The sequence below is a fragment of the Stegostoma tigrinum genome, chromosome 9 (assembly GCF_030684315.1).
Source record: "Stegostoma tigrinum isolate sSteTig4 chromosome 9, sSteTig4.hap1, whole genome shotgun sequence".
In the NCBI taxonomy this organism is placed as follows: domain Eukaryota; kingdom Metazoa; phylum Chordata; class Chondrichthyes; order Orectolobiformes; family Stegostomatidae; genus Stegostoma; species Stegostoma tigrinum.
Genome location: NC_081362.1, coordinates 363,466 through 384,872, shown reverse-complemented (window position 1 = coordinate 384,872; position 21,407 = coordinate 363,466). Strand labels below are relative to the sequence as shown.

General features: G+C 40.7%; 1 protein-coding gene across 14 annotated transcripts in view; it reads left to right on the top strand.

The window, feature by feature from the left end:
* Positions 1 to 21,407, top strand: part of LOC125454807 (utrophin) — a 572,019-nt gene that overhangs the window by 219,609 nt on the left and 331,003 nt on the right. For 13 of the 14 annotated variants that reach the window (XR_009446113.1, XR_009446114.1, XM_059648282.1 and 10 more), the window contains 7 exons: positions 3,555 to 3,683; positions 10,138 to 10,308; positions 15,671 to 15,847; positions 16,373 to 16,510; positions 16,706 to 16,858; positions 18,598 to 18,774; positions 19,319 to 19,507. Coding sequence is in view for 12 of the 14 variants with exons in the window: in XM_059648282.1 (XP_059504265.1) it covers positions 3,555 to 3,683; positions 10,138 to 10,308; positions 15,671 to 15,847; positions 16,373 to 16,510; positions 16,706 to 16,858; positions 18,598 to 18,774; positions 19,319 to 19,507 (1,134 nt within the window). In the remaining 2 variants the exon portion in view is untranslated. Of the gene's footprint in view, positions 1 to 3,554; positions 3,684 to 6,068; positions 6,182 to 10,137; positions 10,309 to 15,670; positions 15,848 to 16,372; positions 16,511 to 16,705; positions 16,859 to 18,597; positions 18,775 to 19,318; positions 19,508 to 21,407 lie in introns of those variants that run through there. The other variant, XM_059648285.1, reaches the window with a different exon arrangement.

Below are 21,407 nucleotides of genomic sequence, written 5' to 3'. Positions count from 1 at the left end.
AAGTAATGTCACGGTATGTGTTTCGTGGGTAATTTGCAACAGTCTTGTTAGGTTGCTGATAAATATTGCCATAGCAAGTGGTTGTTAGCTCACATCAGTTATTTTCAACTGTCTGCACCGTGCATTGCATTGATGCTAGAATGTTCAGATGAAAATTTTCACAGCATCGATGCAATTACTGGAAACCGTAAGTTCAGCAAGAGGGGCTGTTCTTAGATTGCTAGTCAGATCAGTATATGATTCAATTTCTCTAATACCTATTACTATTGCAGACTTTTTTTTCTATAATTACTCAACTACATCACTGTAAACCTCTTTAATATCAGATGCACAGAGAGACAGAATGAAATTTGTGTCAGTTAAGTGTATCAAAAAGGTTTGGATTCATGATTCCTATTCGTTTGGAATAAGCTAAGGTAGGTGGAACTCAAATTCGGAAGTTGCTTGAGCACCCAGGGTATTTACACATGTTATACACATCTAAGGTCATTCCAGGTGTACTTGTAACTTCAGAATTGCCAAAGTAAGAGCCATAAAATGGCAGGTAGGTCTGTTTCAGAGCAAAGGAATGGGAATATCTATTTAGCCCATTGAGCTGCTCATTTCTTCAATTCCACTTTTCTGCACTGTCTTCACCGCTTAAGTTCCTTAGTCTTCATAAACCTATTAATTTCTGGTTTGAATGTGCCCAATGACTGAACTTCCACAACCTCTGTTGTAGAGAATTCAGTCTTTATAATTTGAAGCCATCTATTGTTGTGTTCCCAATGTTACTTACATATCTAATTTCAGGACTAGTAGTTTGGCCGACTTTAGCATCCAGTTTGGTGCTCTATAAACAATGCTCACTGACTGACTCCCTTGTCTGCTGCACACTCCCCTCCTGCCCCTCCACCCCGGCACTTTTCCCTGCAACCAAAGCAAGTGCTAAACCTGCCCCTATACATTCCCCTCCCTCACCCCCATCCCAGGCCCTAAGAAGTCTTTTCACATCAAACAGATGTTCACCTGCACATCTCTTAATGTGATATACTGTATCCACTGTTCCCACTGTGGCCTCCTCTACATCGGAGAAACCAAGCGGAAGCTTGGGGACCACTTTGTGGAACACCTACGCTCAGTTCGTAACAAACAACTATACCTACCAGTCACGAACCATTTCAGCGCCTTCCACACCCCCACCAACACCACTACCACCACTCCTCGGAGTCATGTCCATCCTGGGCCTCCTGCATTGCCACAACGACACCACCCAAAAGATGCAGGAACAGCATCTCATATTTCGCTTGGGAACCCTGCAGCCCAAGGTCAATGTGGACTTGACAAGCTTCAAAATCTCCCCTCCCCCAGCCACACCTCAAAACCAGCCCAGCTGGTCCCTGCCTCCCTATCCATTCCTCCCACCTCAAGCCCCACCCCCATCTCCTACCCACTAACCTGATGCTGCCTCCTTGACCTGTCCATCCTCCCTGGACTGACCCCCCCCCCCTTCCTGACTCCCCACCTACATTCACCTTCACTGGCTCTAACCCCGCCTCTTTGATCTGTCTGTCTCCTCTCACCCTATCTTCTCCTTTATCTGCTTCCCCTGTCTCCCTATTTATTTCAGAATCCTCTTCCCCTCCCCCATTTCTGAAGAAGGGTCTCGACCCGAAATGTCAAACTTACCTGCTCCTCTGATGCTGCTTGGCCTGCTGTGTTCACCCAGCTTCACGCCGTGTTATCTCATTATAAATAATGCTTGTTGCCCCTTGCTGTTTATTAGCTCAACCCAAATTGATTTTAAATCTTGATCCTTCAATATAAGATTCTCTCTTGGTAATGTACTGATCTTGTCCCTGATGAGGAATGATACGCCTCCACCTTTTCCTTTTTGTCTACCCCTCCTAAATTCAGAATATCATCAGATGTTCAGTTCCTAATCTTGGTGCCTTGTAATATGCTTTTGTAATGGCAAATAAGTCATACCCGTTTGCTTCAGTTTTTGCATTCCAATCATCAACCTTAGTTTAAAATGCTATCTGTATTCAGATAGAGTGCCTTTAATTTAGCCTTTACTTACATTGTTCTCCGCTTTGATCCTATTTGATGCTTGCTATTAATTCGTGTGTCTTTTTTTTCGTAAGGCTCCAATACTACTACTATTAGATTTGCTTCTATTGAATCTGAGGTCCCCATCAGGTCCCAAATCTCCTTGCCAATCTGAGAGTATCCCTGAGACTACTCTTTAGATGTGCTGCTTTTCAACTTCTCGCCTATCTGACTGAAATCTACTTTCATTCCTCCTTCCCATTCCATGACATTCCCCCTATCTTCAGGCCAGAAGTGGGGATTGATTGCACAGAGTTTGGCACTATTCAGGATTCCCCAGATACCGAAGCAGTCTATGTCGATATACAACAAGACCTGAGCAACATTCAGGCTTTGTCTGATAAGTGGTAAATAACATTCATGCCACACAACTGCCATGAGATGACTATTTCCAACAAGAGAAAATCTGACAGTGTATCTTGACGTCTAAAGCATTAATATTGTTGGATCGTCTCCTTCGCCATTGATCAAAATCTGAACTGGAGCAGCCTCATAAATACTGTGGCTACTCTGCAGTGTGTAAATCATCATTTCTTTCCCCAAAGCCCATCAACCATTTACAAGGCTCAAGTCAAGACTGTGGTGGAGTACTCCCCATTTGTCTAGATGAGTGCAGATTCAACAACACTCAAGCTTGACACCACCAGGACAAAGCAACATACTTGATTGGTACCACAATCACTACCTTCAACATTCAGACCCTTCACTACCAAACTGGTGTCTGTAATGTATACCATCTAAAAGATGTCTGCAGTATCTAAGGAAGGTTCCTTCAACGAAACATTCTAAACTGTCAACTTCAGGAGGATCAGAGAAGCGCAGGCATGGGAGCCCCGCCATGTGCAAGATCTCCTCCAAGTCACATAGCATTCTGACTTGAAAATATATTACCATTCCTTTAGTGTTGCTGGGTCAAAATTTTGGACCATCCTTCAAAACTTCACCATGGGTCCCTACACCACATAGTCTGCTGTGTTTATGGAAATCAGCTCCCTGCCACCTTATGTGAAGAATTCATGATGGGTATTAAATGCTAGCCTTCCTGCAATGCCCATACCTATGAGCAAATAAGAAAAGTTATAGAAAAGTCGGACATGTGAGAATGTATTTTCCACTATGAACTGTAGAATTTCTTCCATAAATATTCTTTTTGCTTAATGATCAGATGTTGTGGAAAATGCTTATTGGTGTCTCAAAGCTTCAGGTCTTTGTAAAAGTAACCTCTTTGGATCATACCCATGCATAATTAATTCAAATATGGTAATCATTCACGTAATCATAGTGAAGCATCACTGTAAACTTGTCTTGTAGTGAATACATTGCACTGTTACTGTCTTAAATACTTTTCTCAAAATGTATACTCTGTCAAACTCCTATTACTTTGTGCATTATGATGGATAAAAACACCTGTGGAATTTTTACACTGGTGTTCTGAATTATTTTTGTAACATCTTCCTTTGTAGGATTATGAAAAACAAATGGAAGGCTTCGATCAAAATGTTGCACACATAAGTACCTGGCTGTATCAAACTGAAATTCTGTTAGATGAGATCGATAAGAAGTCAGACAGTGAAAGAGAAGAAATACTTAAGGTAAAAGCATAATAGAGGAGCCAGATTTCTCTACTGGGGGAGGTTTGCATCTTGAAGTGTTTCACTTGACAATAGGCGCTGGAGTAGGCCAATCAGCCCTTTGAGCCAGCACCACCATTCATTATGATCATGGCTGATCATCCACAATCAGTATCCTGTTCCTGCCTTATCCCAATAACACTTGATTCCACTATCTTTAAGAGCTCTATCTATCTCTTTCTTGAAAATATCCAGAGAGTTGGCCTCCACTGCCTTCTGGGGCAGAGCATTCCACATATCCACCGCTCCCTGGGTGAAGAAGTTTCTCCTCAACTCTGTTCTAAATGGCCTACCCCTTATTTTTAAACTGTGTCCTCTGGTTCTGGACTTGCCCATCAGCAGAAACATGCTTCCTGCCTCCAGAGTCTCCAATCCCTTAATAATCTTATACGTCTCAATCAGATCCCCTCACATCTTTCTAAACTCAAGTGTATACAAGCCCAGTCGCTCCAATCTTTCGACGTATGATACTCCCGCCATTCCAGGAATTGACCTCATGAACCTACGCTGCACTCCCTCAATAGCAAGAATGTCCTTCCTCAAATTTGGAGACCAAAACTGCACACAATACTCCAGGTGCGGTCTCACCAGGTCCCTGTACAGCTGCAGAAGGACCTCTTTGCTCCTATACTCAAGATTTCTCCAAAATATGTTCTTGCAGACAAATGTTGTTTGGTCATGTATTTCCTCCCTACATTACTATCTTGGTGTAAATTCTTTTTGTTTTGTAGTTTTTTTTCAGGCATGAGAAAATAACCTCCAATGCAACCTCATTGCATACATAAATGATTCTCTTGGTCAGAGAAACTATTGACACTAACGGGCCATGTTTTAGGGGTAGGTGGTGGCCTTGTGATAATGTTATTAGACTAGTAATTGAGAATCCCATGCTAGTGTTCTGGGATATGGGTTTGAATCTCACCATGGTAGATGGTGAAATTTGAATTCAATAAGGAAGAAGTCTGGAATTTAAACCTTGCCTAATGGTAACCATGTAGCAACTGTCCTAAAGATCTATCAGGATCACAAATATTCTTCTTTCAGGGAAGAACTTACAAGCTTCAGAGCAGAAATAGGCCATTTGGCATATCAAGTCTCCTCCACTATTCAGAGTCAGAAGTAACACAGCAGGTTTATTAAAATTGTTACAGAGATAGTAGCAACGGCAGATGCTGGAGAATCTGAGATAACAAGGTGTAGAGCTGGATGAACACAGCAGGCCAAGCAGCATCAGAGGAGCAGGAAAGTTGATGTTTCAGGTTTAGACCCTGAAGAAGGTTCTGAAGAAGGGTCTAGACCCAAAATGTCAGCTTTCCTGCTCCTTTGATGCTGCTTGGCCTGCTGTGTTCATCCAGCTTGCAACACCTTGCTATCTCAGGTTTATCAGCTTTTGGAGCACTGCTCTCTTCCTTGATGAAGCTCTGAAAGCTTGTGATTTTAATAAGTCTGTTGGACTATTATGTGGTGTTGTGTGACTTCTGATTTTGTCCACCCCAATTTAACATTGGCATCTCCATGTCATGGCCACCATTCAATGACATTACTGAACTAATAATACTCAACTTCACTTTTGTGCCTTTCTCCATAATGCTTGATCCTGTCATGATTAAAAATCTGTATCTCTCAGCCATGAATATTCTTAATGACCCAGTCTTGACAGCTATCTGCAGTAAAGGATTCCACAGATTCACTACGCTCTGAGAGAAGAAATTCCTCCTCACTTTTTTTTAAACCTCCTTTGCCTCAAGGGTGACACCTTATTCTGAGATTATGTCTTCTGGCCCTAGACTCTCCACAAAGGGACACAGCCTTTTTGCATCTACACTGTCAAGTCCCCTAAGAATCTTGTATGTTTCATAGAACATAGAACTTATCAGCACAGGAACGGAGCCTTCAGCGCATGATGTTGTGCCAAGTTAAACTAATCCCTTATGCCTGCCCTTGGTCAGTATTCCTCAATTTCTTGAATATTCATGTGCCTATGTACAAGCCTCTTAAAGCCCCTGTTGTATCTGCCTCCTCCACCATCCTTGGCAGCAAGTTCCAGACTCCTACCACTCTCTGTAAAAAAAATTTTGCACCTTTGAACTTTCCTCTTTTTTATGTCAAACGCATGCCCCTTAGTTTTAACTCTCTGGATGGGGGAATGCATGATTCTGACCATCAACCCTATCCATGCATCTCATAATTTTAGAGTTTTATCAAATCTTCCCTCAGCCGCCGTCACTCCAGAGAAACAACCCATCTCCTTATTCTCTAGCGTCTCCTTATAGTTTATACTTTGTAATCCAGGCAGCATCCTGGTAATCCTCTTCTCCACCTTTTTCAAAGCCTCTACATCTTTCCTGTAATGTGGTGTCCAGAATTGAACGCAGTATTCTAAGAATGGCTTAACCGCTGTATTTTAAAGCTGTAACATGAAATCCTGACTCTTCTACTGAATTCCCTGACCAATCAAGGTAAGCATGCCATATACCTTTGTCACCACTGTATCTACTTGTGTCACCTCTTTCAGGGAGCTGTGGACTTGAAACCTAAGGATTTCAATAAGATCACTTCCATTCTTCTACAATCTCTCCATAACCAGGATCAAACTAGTGAACCTTCCCTGGACTGTCTCTATTGGCAGTATTCTTTTCTTCAAATAAGAGGACCAAAATTGTTCACAGTATTTTGGTGTGGCCTAATTAGTGCCTTATATAATTCTAGCAAGACTTCCTTACTTTTATACTTTTGAATGAGAGAGCAATATTCTACTTGCTTCCATGTTATTCCCTGAACCTGGAACCTTTTTGTCATTCATGCAGTAGGACCCCCAAATCTCTTTATGCTGCAACTTTCTGCAATCTTTCACAATTTAAATAACACTCAGCTCTTTTTTTTCCCTGCCAAAGTGCATGACCTGATGTTTTCCCACGTTAAACCAAGTTTTTGTCCATTCAAGCTGACAATATTCTGTAGACTCTTTGTGTCATCCTCACTACTTGCCTTCTGACTTATTCTTGTGTCATCCACCCCCTTGGCGATATTACATTCATGCTCCTCATCACTGACCTCTGTGACTTTCCCTTAGTTGTAGGTTGCCATCCTGAAAATGGCCCCCCTATCCCAACTTCCTGTCTATTAGTTTTCCAATCCTCTATCCATCTTATGTACTACTCCAACACTCTGGGCTCTTACCTTAATAAGTAGCCTAATATGCGGTATTTCATCAATTGCTTTTTGGAAGTCCTTGCCTAGTCTGGCCAACATATGATTCCAGAAACACAGCAATATAGTTGATTCTTAATTAGAGTTTGAAATGGCCTAAAAAGCCAGTCAGTTCAAGGGCAACTAGGGATAATCTGTGTCAGCGATGCCAGCAATTCATGCAGGAATAAAAGGAAGCTAAGAAAAGCGTAAACTACAAGTATTTGTATAGATTTCTTCTTGGCTTCAGCGTTTGTTAAAATGGATGTGGCCAGTCAGTAAATAGCCAGTGGGGTAGTGCCCCTCTGAATTAGGACTATAACAGTCGGTTTTGCTGTCTTTCTGTAATCCTGTTTGTGCTTAGGTCTTCGTTAAACAATTGACTTATGATTTCTTTACTCCTTTTTAAGTGTTAAGTTCAACATTATGGTTTCATTGTCAAAAAATGTTTTCCTGTGTCATGAGCCAGTTGAATAGACATGAGCAGCTTCAGCAATTTCATACACATTTAAAGCACAGGGGGAGACTATTTGGTCCACAGGTCCTTCCTGACTGATAGGGTGTCACTCATCATAATCCTGCTTTCCAGTTCTTGGTTGTAGCCTTGTAGATTGTGATTTATTCAACTACATATCTGAGTACTTTATAAATGTGTCCAGGGGTTCTCAGTCTTTCAGATTCCCTATCAGCCAGTGATTCCAGTTTCTCATCTGACCTCCTAGGTTGCGATTATAAATTTATTGCACCGATTGTGGATCCCTCAACGTAGCCTCCTCTATTCCAGATACATAACCTCAGTCTTGTCTGATAACTGAAATTCTCCAATCATGGTCAACAACCTTGTGAATCTCTACTGTGCCCTCTCCTAATGAAATTAAATCTTTCCTATAATTTAGCTACCAGAATTGTTTTAAATAAGCCCAGCATAACTTCTTAGTGCACACATTCTGCGTATTGGTCATTAAAGCAAATTTCCTGTATGCTTTTTTGACTACTGTATCTTCCTGTCCAGCTACTTTTTGGGATCTGTGGACGTCACTTCAAGGTCCCTCTCTGTTTCTCTGTATTTCTCAGCATAAACCAGTTACTGTGTATTCTCTTGCCTCGTTAGCCTTCTCAAAATAAATTACTTGATACTTGAGGAGGCATTGGCCTGGTGGTATTATCGATGGACAGTTAATAAAGAGACTCGGAAAATGTTCTGGGGACCTGGGTTCGAATCCCACATGGCAGATGGTGGAATTTGAATTCAATAAATATCTGGAAGTAAGAGCTTAATGATGACCATGAATCCATTGCCGATTGTTGGAAAAACCCATTTGGTTCATTAATGTCCTTTAGGGAAGGAAACAGCCATCCTTACCTGATTTGGAGTACGTATGACTCCAGACCCACAGCAATGTGGTTGACTTGTAACCGCCCTCTGGGCAATGAATGCTGCTTAGCCAGTGATGCCCTCATCCCATTAATGAATACAGGAAAAAACGTATCTAGACTGAACTGCATTTGCTGCTGTAAGAGAAAACAAGGTGTAGAGCTGGATGAACACAGCAGGCCAAGCAGCATCAGAGGAACAGGAAGGCTGATGTTTCGGGCCTAGACCCCCCCCTTCTGAATTTCTGAGGAAGGACATAGGCCCGAAACGTCAACCTTCCTGTTCCTCTGATGCTGCTTGGCCTGCTGTGTTCATCCAGCTCTTCACCTTGTTATCTTAGATTCTCCAGCATCTGCAGTTCCTACTATTTCTAATTCCATTTGCTGTTGTTCTGATCACCTGATATCTTGTTGCAATCCACAGCTTTCTTCACCATTATCAAATATGCAACCGTTTTATGTATACCATGCAGAACTTTTAATCATACTCCGTATATTAAGTCCAAAACATAATTATATGCCACAAAGCGAGTGACTTACTGCTAAGCTTTGTGAAACCAGAAGGGAAGCAGCCTTCCAGCTGCAATAATACCCATTGCTTTTTGTCTCTAAACCAATTTTGGACCCAACTTGCTTCTTTGCCATGGATCCCATGGACTTTTTTGTGGTTAGTTTTCCTTATCGAAAGCCTTGCCATAAACCTGCATCAAATCCAGTACTCCTACTAGCCGGTGTATAGCCTGTCCTTGACAAACCTGTGTTCCCTGTAAGTGAAGATTTATCTAACCCTAGTTTATTTCAATAGTTTTCCCTTCAGCAAGAATAATCTGTTCATTACATTTTTATTAATTTTTTAAACAACAGTGTTAGCTGTCCTCTAGTTTCTTGTTTCACAGAAGTAGCCAGAGAGGATTCGGAATTAATGGTCTGGTTAATTGTCTGCTTGACGGTAGTGCTCACGATGTAGGTGAGGGGGAGTTGGTGGCAGTGCTGTTGATGTTCAAGAGAAGATTTTAGATTTCTCCTGTTGGATACAGTCATTGCCTGGTACATGTGTGCTGCAAATATTATTTGCTATTTACGACGTAGAGCCTGAATGTTGTCCTGATCATGAAACATGTGGCTGGGGAACTGATTCAGTTTCGGAAGAGTTCAAAATGATATTGAACACTGTGTGACTATAAGTGCCTATTGCAAGTTCAGACCGTATGTTGGAGGGAAGGTGACTGATGAGGCAACTGAAGATGTTTAGGCCTACATCACTATTCTGAGGAACTCCTCCAGCAAAGTCTGGGATTTAGGTGATCAGTCCTCAAATGAGAATCTTCATTTCTGCTAGCTTTGACCTTCATTCCAACTACCAATGTGTTAAATTTGGTAAGGCTCCTTGATGCTATAATTGACTAAGTATTATCTTAATGTTGAGGTAACTGCTGTAACCTCTCCAGTAGACAAGAGGCGCACTGACATAAACCACCGACATATTTCTATAAATCAAAATAACTTTAGGAATAGAGTACTATGACTGAAAAGTCGAACTTCATCTATTCACCCAGCTTAAGTTTGCTGAGTTTTCACTGTGATCATTTGTCACCTTAAAGTGTATAATACGCATACTTGCAATTTCTTCATAAGAAGTTAGTAATCCAGTTTGTGGAACATAACGTCATTCAGTATAACTGACTAAATGTCTTAGTATTCCTCACGATAGCAGTAATTAGTGAATATGAAAACAGGTTAATAAGGAACAGAATGCTGAATGCCCTATGTGAGCTTTATCTGGGTTGATTCTATCAATCTGTGTAGGCACTCTTCAAAATTTAGATCACTAACTGTTGAAACTGTTTTCCAGCGTTTTCAATTTGAACTGGATGGAATCAGTTTGCAAGTTGATGATGTACGTGACCAAGCCGTTTCCCTCATGAAAAATAATGGTAGCACGTGCCGTGAAGTGGTGGAGCCAAAGCTCATTGAAATGAATCGCAATGTTGAGAGGGTTTCTCTGCACATCAAGTCAGCAAAAGTAAGTGGTTGTAAAACACATTTTTCTGGCTGTTAACAATCTACAGAAATTCAGCACATAGGGCAAATTTAGTTCTGTTGATGTTTTGAAATGTATTGCAATGCCAAATCGAGCACTGTCTGTTCAAGATTAAATTTCTAGACTAAGTACTTGTTATTCAGCATACTATCCATTTGATATGATTATTGCAGAGGACACTTAATGCCATGAAAAATAATTTGTGCCATTCTTTTCAAAATGCCAATTTTCTGACTTGACCAGATGTTGCAAACTATAAAGTTGGGTCCAATCAGTTTGAAACCAAACTCCAGTCAATGTTCTTGACTGACTTCACAGGAAGCTGTGACTTCAGAAAACATGTCTGACTAAAGCTGCTAGAATATGTCTTTCTGAAAAGTCAGTTCTATTCCGAGAACCCAGAGTGTTTGGTCAAGTTGTGTAACTTCGGATGGCACTGTGTCCAAGTAACTCTTAGCCCTCAGCTATATTGTGTACCTTAATTAAATTACCTTTGATAATCATTAGTCCTGTACTATTACCAAGCTTTAGCTGCATGTTTCACAATTGTTGAGCGTGGACCTCGCACTGGATTGAACAAATATTTCAGGGCATGTACCTCCTCTAGTGTTCTGTACTGGGACAAGAATAGTCTTGAGAAAATTTAGGCTGCTTTGACAGATTGGGATCGTCATGAATTTGGAGTTATCTATTCATACTCAACCTTTTAGACTTGTCATTAAGACAGTTGGAAATAGCCATTGTGAGGAGATGAAACTACTTCTGTACTCTAAGAAAGACAGACCTGAATGCATATAATGCTTTCTGAATATTTTTAATCAACTTATTCAGATATATAATGGCACACCTCCAGAGCAGATGGGATTTGAACCCTGACTACCTGGCCCACTTAGCACCTTTTATGACTAGGATTCATCCCAAAGTGTTCCCCAGCCAATTAAACTGTTGGGATCCCAAATGAACATAGTGAATGTTTAAAGAGAAATTCAAATACAGTGGTTTATTTAAAGATTACAGCTGCAAGGTCCCACAATTACATAAACAAATGACTATTACTACATTACAATTCTGTAAAACGACTACTACCAAGTAAACACTGACTTAGGTACTTATTTGTAATTTATTTTGAAAAACACATCCAAGCATAGCCATAGAAACTTCAGGCTAATATCCTCAACTGAGCCTTCCATTTTATGCTGATTTGACTCAGAAATTCTTTGATGTACTTTTCAGGTTAGATTTAAAGTCATACACTGAGAAGAGACCCTTTGATCCATCAGGTCTATGCCAACCTATCTACTGTAACTCCGCTTTCTTGGATTCAACATCAAGCTTGTTCTGCAATTGCCTTGTAAAGTCTGGGACTTATCAACTCAAACCTGACTTCACTTATAATTTCTGTGCAATGACTTAAAGATAAAACTAAAAACACCTTGATTTCTAATTGCTCTACTCTGCTGTTTCCCTGATGTTTGCAGTTCTTGGCAAATACTTTCTTCTGCCTGCTGAACTCGGTGCTGTCACCCGACAGCTTGTTAGCTTTTAGCTCTGACCTAGTACTCCTGCAAAATGCCAGCTTCACAGAATTCTAATGACCACTCCACGCTATATCACTTATCTCTGTGGTAATAAAGGTTAGCTGGGATGCCTGATAGACATTTAAATGAATCTGGCTTTTAGCTTCAAAACAAAATCTCTTAATTCTGGTACCCTAATAAATGATCTATACCTGTAATGAAATTAATTACTATCTCTCCAGACTTAACTTGTTTACAGAGGACTTCGACTTTCTTTGATCTGAGACTACCTGATGCATGACATTTGTTAGTTTGTACCACACATGGTGAGCCATGATCTGATTAGGATGGCCACTATTCTGCAGCATAGTTATGTGTGCTGTATTTCTGCATCAAGCTTGCAAAGTGAGCAAATGACTAGGGAACCCTATTTACAAGATTGCTGGGTGGAGCACTATAAACATCAACGTGTCTGTTCATCAGTGAAACCTGTAATTGCAAAACCCGAAATGAAACATTTGTTATTTGTGATTCTGCAGTTTGGAAGTGCTTGCAGAACACTCCTGACTGTTAATAGATATGCTAACAATCAGTTTAAGCTAATCAGTTAAGCTTGTAATATAGCTGATTAATACTTGCTGGAAGTGACATACAATGATGTACAGTGATCTATCTTTTATAAACCAAAGGAATGTATTCAAATATAGTACAGTTTGGAGCTGGAGGAACACAGCAGGCCTGGCAGCATCAGAGGAACAGGAAAGCTGACATTTTGGGTTGGGATCCTTCCTCAGAAATCTAATTTCTGAGGAAGAGTCCCAACTCAAGACATCAGCTTTACTCCTCTGATGCTGCCTGGCCGGCTGTGTTCCTCCAGCTCCACACTGTGTGTTATTTCTGACTCCAACATCGGCAGTTCTTACTGTATCTAAATATATTCAAATGTTGTACCTTTTTCTAAATTCCCAGAAACTTCAGGAGCCTACAGGTCCTCAGTGCTTTTGCCATGGTAACACCTCAGCCAGTCAGAGTTGACTTAGACAGTAAAAATAAGGAAGTGATGCTACACCCCTACAAATCATTGGTCAGACCATATTTGAAATATTGTTTTCAGTTCTGGGCATCTCATTTCAAGAAGGATGTTAAAGCCCTGGAGAGATTTCAAAGGTGATTTGCAGCAATGATACCAGGAATGAAGGATTTTAGATGCAAAGAAATTTTGGAGAGATTGGATTTATTCTGCTTGTAGCAGAGGTGATTAAGAGGTGTCCTCAATTGAGGTGTTCAAAATTGTGAACAATTTTTACAGGGTAAAGAAGGATATTCTGTTTCCATTTAGAGATAGTAGGAACTGCAGGTGCTGGAGAATCTGAGATAACAACGTGTAGAGCTGGATGAACACTGCAGGCCAAGCAGCATTAGAGGAGCAGGAAGGCTGACGTCTCGGGTCTAGACCCTTCTTCAGAAAACCAATTCAGAAAAAGTATTGGTTAGTGCTGCTGCCTCACAGCACAAAGGACCCAGGTTCAATTTAACCCTGAGGTGACTGTCTGTGTGACGCTTGTACGTTCTCCCCGTCTCTGCATGGGTTTCCTCCGAGTGTTCCAGTTTCCTCCCACTGTCCTAAGATATGCAGGTTAGGTGGGTTAACTGTTTCAACAGTTGCCAGACAGGGAATGTTCCCTGCCAGTCTCCAATCTTTGGTTAAGCGTCCTCCAAGGCAGCCTTCGAGATAGATAAACAGTGGTGCAGAATCAAGGAGCAGAAACTGATAGCCAAATTCCATACCCATGAAAACTGAAAGAACTGCAGATGCTATAAATCAGGAACAAAAACAGAAGTTGCTGGAAAAGCTCAGCAGGTCTGGCAGCATCTGTGAAGAAAAAAACATCAGAGTTAAAGTTTTGGGTCTGGTGTCCCATGAATTCTGAGGAAGGGTCACTGGACCCAAAATGTTAACACTGATCTTTCTGCACAGGTGCTTGCTGGACCCGCTGAGCTTTTCCAGCAACTTCTATTTTTGTTCTGTACCCATGAAGACGGCCTCAACTGTGATCTTGGGTTCATGTCTCACTACATATAACCCCACCATGCTGTTCTGTATTTGTAAAGTTTTCCTTCCTGTCTTGTTCTGACAGAATCACCTTGATAACTTGTTATGATCTCCCTATGTTGATTGTTTTATACAGTTTTGGATAGCTTGCTGCTTTGGTTAGACCCTCAGCATGTGACATTTATAGCTATCATGCGATTCCAGCCATTTGGTTTGTGTCCAGCATCATCTTTTAATTTTTTGTAATTATTTCGCTGCCTCAACTAATCAGATTATAAATCATCCCATTGCTTGTTAGTCAGCTATTGGCACTTTGCTCACAATGTCTGAACTTTTGACCACCTGTGGGGACTTATTATTCAGCCTGTAGACATTCCACTCACACCATTTGTATGATCTTTTGATTTCACTCCCAATAAATTCTGTGCCTATGTGCTAATCTTTACTACACCTGGTGAAAGAACTGTGCTCCGAAAGCTTGTGATTCCAAATAAACCTATTGGATTATCAGCTGCTGGTGTGTGACTTCTGACCTTGATTTGTAGAGTTTTAGTGTTTCTGAATAGCTCAGGTGCATCAGTCTAAGCTATTGCTTTTTAGATTGAATTTAAATCCATTGTGCATTGGAAATTAGCATTTTGCATTGTTGATGGTATTTAATGCCTTAAGAGACAAAAGGAATGTGTGGAGTGGATGGGGTTGAAATTGAAGGCTGTGATTATGATGAATAGTGGAGCAGGCTTGCTAGGTGTCTGGTTTATCCTTTCTTCTGTAGCTTGTGTTCCTGTTTGTTTAACCTTGTTGCCTTTTCTTGATGGAATTCAGTTGTGATATTTCCTCCCTCATTATCATGAGAACTGCTTCATTCCTCAGGTTTAGACAACAAAATGTGAGGCTGGATGAACACAGCAGGCCAAGCAGCATCTCAGGAGCACAAAGGCCCGAAACGTCAGCTGACGTCAGCACAAAAGCTGACGTTTCGGGCCTTTGTGCTCCTGAGATGCTGCTTGGCCTGCTGTGTTCATCCAGCCTCACATTTTGTTGTCTTGGATTCTCCAGCATCTGTAGTTCCCATTATCTCTCATTCCTCAGGTTTTCTCTCCATTGGTCCCTTTCCACTCTTTGCACAAATACATTTTGCAACTTTTTTTGCCTTTGGATGCCTGCTTGTCAGGGACCATGTTTCAGCCCTGTACAAAAAGTCCTTCCAATCACAGACATGATCATGGTTTTCTTAGCACTTGTAATCATTTCAGTACTTATCAATTTGGAGAATGCACTCTTTGCCATTGCTATTCTAGATGTGATTTCTTTGTGGCAGATACCATCTCCTGACAAGATACTTTCCAGATTCTTAAATTGTAATAACTTTTTCAAATGTTGAACATCATTTTTCCCAACATTACTGCTTTAAATCTTCAATACTTTCATCTTTTTCACAATAGTTTTCATTCCGTTTGCTTTCATTACTTCATTCATGCTATCCTTTGGTGTCTGTGCAACTTGTAATCTACTGTGTATTCGGACCAGCTCGTCTGCAAATCTGACAGCCGTCACCAGTTGATGTCCTGCTTTCACACCTGTCAGTACTTTATCTAGTGTTTCTTTTACCATGCTTGCCCATTAATGCTTAAGAGCTACGATGATGGTAATTATCGTTTCATCAATGACAAAATTTATCTCCACTTAACTTTGAACACATCGAACAATATTTATAATGCATAATTTCAGTATAGTTTGAATGTGAATAATAAATTTGTGTATGTGACTCTAGATGAAGGCAGCAATTAAAGAACCTGAACATCATGAGAATGGGTCAAGCCCAGATATGAATACCAATCAGGTTTCATCCATCAATCTGGATCACTTTGAAGCTGAGCTTCAAAACAAGATAGAAGACTTAGAGAGAAGGTTACAGTGTAGTGAGGAGATTCAAGATGATGATGAAAAGGTAAAATATAGTGAATTGTTGAATTTTTATATATTACAGTATCATCAGAGACTATGTTAAATATCTAATCATGTTCAAAACACATTGCGATACAGATACGCTTGATGCATAAATATATGAAGATATTGTTGAACATTTAAAGCTGCTATGTGTTGTGTGTTTCTTTGGGAAAGCACTGCTCGCTGTAAGCCTTTGTTTAATTCTCTCAACTGTCCCTCAAAGCCTTAGGTTCTTCTTACAGTGTTGAAGTCCCTCAGAAATTCATCCACGTTTAAAATATTATATAAAATGTGATTTTACATGTTTTGTCCTTGTTTTGTTTATGTTTGAATCTAAGCACTGAAATGATTCTAGGTTGTATATGTGAATGTGGGATTTTTTTTAGTGTACCTGTATTCAAATCGGCACATATAAACATGCTCCTGTGAGCTTCAGTGGATGGTTGGGCATATATATGTCTATTTCTATGTGTGGTGACATGTATGTTGGTGTACAGTCTGTCTACTTAAAAATGTACTTTCTTAGGTGGATGAAGAAGAAGCAGATGTGGAGGAAATGCTACAAGAAGGAGAGCGACTGCTGCAACTGACTGATGATGATAGAAGACTGAAACAGATCAGCAAAAAGCTGATTCTATTACAGACAAAGCATGCCTCTGTTAAGGTACATGTCATTGGAGTGTGCAGAATAGCGTGTAGCCTAGGTGTTAGTCATGAAATTGTCTGTGGCTACAGACTGATCTTCGTACGCAGTCCTGAAGTTGCTATTGTGCAATCTGATCATTAAGAGATTTTTCTTTATCTACTCGAGATGAACTCAATTAGGGTTGAAGACCTGTGTTTTTGCTCTGGCATTTAGGCAACAAAGTTAATGCAGAAGGAGCAAGTAGGAGGGCTTACACCTAGGTGGTACCAGTACAAGAGAGAGGAAGACCAGTTCCTACAGTGGCTTGATGACCTTGAGCAGCAACTGTTGAATGCTTCCAGCTCAGAAGACCAGAAGAGATTACAGGTAAAAATTAAGCTCCTTTTAATTACTTTTTCTCGTTCTATTTTAATTCACTTACAGATGTGGGCCCAGCATTTATTGCCCATCCCTAGTTGCCCTTGAGAAGGTGATGGTGAGCTACCATCTATAATTGCTGCAGTCCAGTTGGTGGCATCTGCAGTGCCATTAGAGAGGGGGTTCCAGGAGTTTGACCCAGCAGTGTAGAAGAAACAGCAATTCAGGTTAGATTAGATTCCCTACAGTGTGGAAACAGGCCCTTCGGCACAACAAGTCCACACTAAGCCTTGAAGCATCCCACCCAGACCCATCCCCCTATAACCGACACACGCCTGAACACTCGGGCAATTTAGCATAGCCAGTCCACCTAGCCTGCACATCTTTGCACTGTGGGAGGAAACCGGAGCACCCGGAGGAAACCCACGCAGACATGGGGAGAATGTGCAGACTCCACACAGACAGTCGCCCGAGGTTGGAATCAAACCTGGGTCTTGGGTGCTGTGAGGCTGTGGTTCCACTGCGCCATCGTGTCACCCTGGATGGTGATAGTTTAGAGGGATCTGGCAGACAGTGGTTTACTAATATATTGCTTGCCTTTGCCCTTCTTGATGGTAACGATCGTGGGTTTGCAATCTAAAGAAGCTTGGTGAATTTCTGGAGTGCATCTTGCAGGTGCTATTGAGCATCATTGGCAGAGGGAGTTAATGATTGTGGATGTGGTGCCAAGGAAGTGGGCTGCTTTCTCTTGGGTGGTGTCAAGTTAGTTAAGTGTTGTTGGAGGTGCACTCATCAGGGAAGTGGGGAAAATTCTACCATGCTCCCGACTTGTGCCTTGCAAATTTTGGATAGGATCTGGGGAGTTAGGTTCATTGACTTACTCGCTGCAGAATCCGTCATCACTGACCTACTCTTGCAGCCACAGTTTTATATGGCTGGTGCAGTTCATTTTCTGGTCAGTTTAATCTGCATGGTGGTGATCGTCAAGGATTCAGTGATGATAATGCCATTGAATGTCGAGGGCGTTTATTAGATTCTCTTACTGGAGATGCTAATTACCTGGCATTTGTTTGGCATAAAGGTTATTTGCTGCTTGTCAGCCCAAACCTGGATGTTGTCCAGGTCTTGCTGCGTTTGGACATGGACTCCCTCAGATTTGGAGTGGTGCTGAACATTGTGCAATTTATCAATGAACATCCCACTTCTGACCTTATGATGGAGGGGAAAGTCATTGATAGAACAGTTGAAGTACGTCAGCCTGGAACAGTAACCTGAAGAACATATTGTGACAACTGTGGCTTTGATGTCAAGGGCAATCCATCTCATCTCATCTTTGGAGTTCAACTCTTTTATCCAGGTTTGAAACACAATTTTAATGAAGTCAGGAGCTAAGTGGCCTTGATGGATACGATTAGTCAGGTGCTGCTTGGTACACTGTTGTTGACAACATGCACCATTTTGCTCCTGACAGAGTAGATTGATCGGACAGGACTTTACTGGGCAATTTTCCACATTTATGGTGTAGATGCCAATGTTGTACCTTTGTTCATTGTGATTTCTTTAAATTAATACAGGATATTTGCTCTTCACAAATAGTGTGGAGGTTTTCAATTGATGTAAATTAGGACTTGAAGCATCATTCTTGTATTTAGCTTTTTGTGAATAGACTAAGGGCAGTAATAATGTTGCATGAGTTAAAGTAGAAGATAATCCAAGGATGTCCACTCAAAATTTGATTTCATTTTCAGGAACTGATCCAAGAGTTTGAACAACGAAGGGAAGACTTCAGTGTCTTAACAAAGAAGGGCCAAGAACTAACACAGTATCGTACCTCTTCACTGCAAGACCCCATCAATGTGGAAAAGCGCTGGCGTCAGATAGAATCTCTGTTTTCCAATTATCAAACACACCCTTTCAAAAGTCCAGTAAGTTTGTTTACTTAAATTATATGAATTCAAGATGATACAGCAAAGTTTATTTTGTAAGCACAAAATCAGCATGTGCTGCAGCATCTGTGGAGAGAGAAAAGAGTTAAAATTTTGAGACTGGTGTGTCTCCTTTTTGGAGCAGAAGGGGAAGGAAAATGAAGGTTTTCGTGATGTTGCCAGAGTGGGTGGAGGAATGAGTGGAACAGATGGTGAGGATATGTATTGCAAAAGGCAAAGGGAATGCTAATGGTAATAATAATGTTATTGATGAGAAATAGATGATAAAAGCACAAACAAGAAATGGGATAAATTAAAATGGAAGACTATGTTCATTGTCTGATGTTGTTGAAATTGTGCCTAATTTATTCTAAAATGTATAAATTGTCATCATTTGCACTGAAACTTTTAGATGTATTTGACTGCTTTCCTGAGGTAACTATCAGTTGCAAAACAGGTAGCATCACTGTCTGAGATATCCAAAATTTAGCCATTTCTGATTATTACTTTGAAGTCAACTTCATTCTGCTCTCTCTGTCTTTAGGAAGTGCAAGTTATCACTGCTCATTATACCACCAGTGCAGGGATGGCATCCCAGTATTTCCCATCGGATTATCTTCTGGATGTAAACAAGGCATTGCTTGCTCTAGCTGATGTTGAACTAGTATTGAATGCACCAGAATTGAACAATGGAAAATATGAGGATTTCTCAAGCCAGGAAGATTCCTTAAAGGTGCGCTGGATGTACTGGAAAAGTATTGATATTTGATTTGTGAATAAGTAACATGATGAAGTTAACACTACGAAGTAATGAACTAGCACATTGAGACAGATATCTGTTAAATAACATATTTTTAGCAGGCTAATACTGCCCTGAATTATAAAATATATTGTGACACACATGCTATAATAGCTCTGGTGTAAAACTGCATTATGCAGACAACTGAGCAGTGCTATAAGGTTAACCAAGTGTGAAGCTGGATGAACACAGTAGGCCAAGCAGCATCTCAGGAGCACAAAAGCTGACGTTTCGTGCCTAGACCCTTCATCAGAGATGACCCGAGACCCTCTCTGATGAAGGGTCTCAGCCCGAAACGTCAGCTTTTGTGCTCCTGAGATGCTGCTTGGCCTGCTGTGTTCATCCAGCTTCACACTTTGTTATCTTGGATTCTCCAGCATCTGCAGTCCCCATTATCACCAGTGCTATAAGGTTATTCACTGGATTACTGCAATTCATTTTCTAAATATTTTTCTGGTGGATTAACAAGTTTTGTATCCTTGGAAAAGTTATAAAGTTACAGCCATTCAGCCCATTATTGACTGCAGTAATCCCATTTTTCCAGCCCGTGGTTCTGGAGGCCATAGTGACACAAGTGAATACCTAATTACTGCTCAAGTTTTACAAGTGCTTCTGACTCAACTACCCTTTCAGGCAGTGTTTTAGATTCCTGCCTCTGGATAAGAAAATATTCTCCTCAAATTTTCTGTTAGATTTAAGGAAAGGGATAGAAGACTGTTGATGTCTAGTCTGCCCTTGAAACAAGTTAGACAACTCCAGCATGAATGTTATGAATGGAATTGCCCAGGTGTTCCATAAGACTGAAGCAGCCAAATTGCTACACACTCAAACCAGTACCACTGCAAATAGAAACTGAAATTGTGCCAGCAAATTTCTCCAGATTTGGCAGAATCTGTGGAGAGAAATCAGACTTAATGTCTCGGGTCCAGTGGCTCTCAGAACTTATGGTGGCTTGGAAAAACTTGATTGTTACGTGGAAGTTAGAATGGAGGAGAAGAGTAAGCAATAGGTGTAGGTAGAGCTTAAAGAGAGAGAGGAAGAATTGGACAGACAAAGGAATGGCTAAAGATCAGCCTAGAGAATGAATAGCTGAGATAACAAGTGTAGAGCTGGATGAACACAGCAGGCCAAGCAGCAGGAAGGCTGACGTTTCGGCCTAGACCCTTCTTCAGAAAAAGGATCTAGGCCTGAAATGTCAGCTTTCCTGCTCCTCTGTTTCTGGGTTTTTTTAAATACCCTGGAAGTTAAAATTGCACCAAATCAGATTTGATAACTGGCAACCTGAGCTACATGATGTGCAAAGTAAAGTTTCCTGGATAAAGCTTGGGTGAATTGAGAACTCTGCCTTCCCCCTCTCAAATCTGACCCAGAAAAACAGCAATGGGGAAAATAAACATTCAGAGACTATATCTGAAGAAACATGTTGGAGAGGGGAGAAGATAATACCTACACACAGATGAAAGTAAGGATAAATGGAATTGATGAAAGTTGAAGGACTGAGCTACATTCAAAAGAAGGTGTTTTAATTTGAAGCACCTTGATTTGCATTCTCAATTTTCAAACAGCTGGATTGTTTCTCATTGATACGATCAACCTTTTTCAGATGAGCTGACTTTTACTGTGACTGATTCTCAACTCCAGTGCTCTTGAAAGCAGCCAAAAAACACAATTTTTAAGCTGAAGCTCCTAGTCAAAAGTTAAAAGAGTGATTTTTACCTCACTTACTTCGACTTTGGGTTATTTTTATTGAACCTGTAATGTGTATACTGTGGTGATTAATTGCACAATCAGTTTTTAAGAACGAATAAAAACTGAAAGAACTGTAGATCAGGAA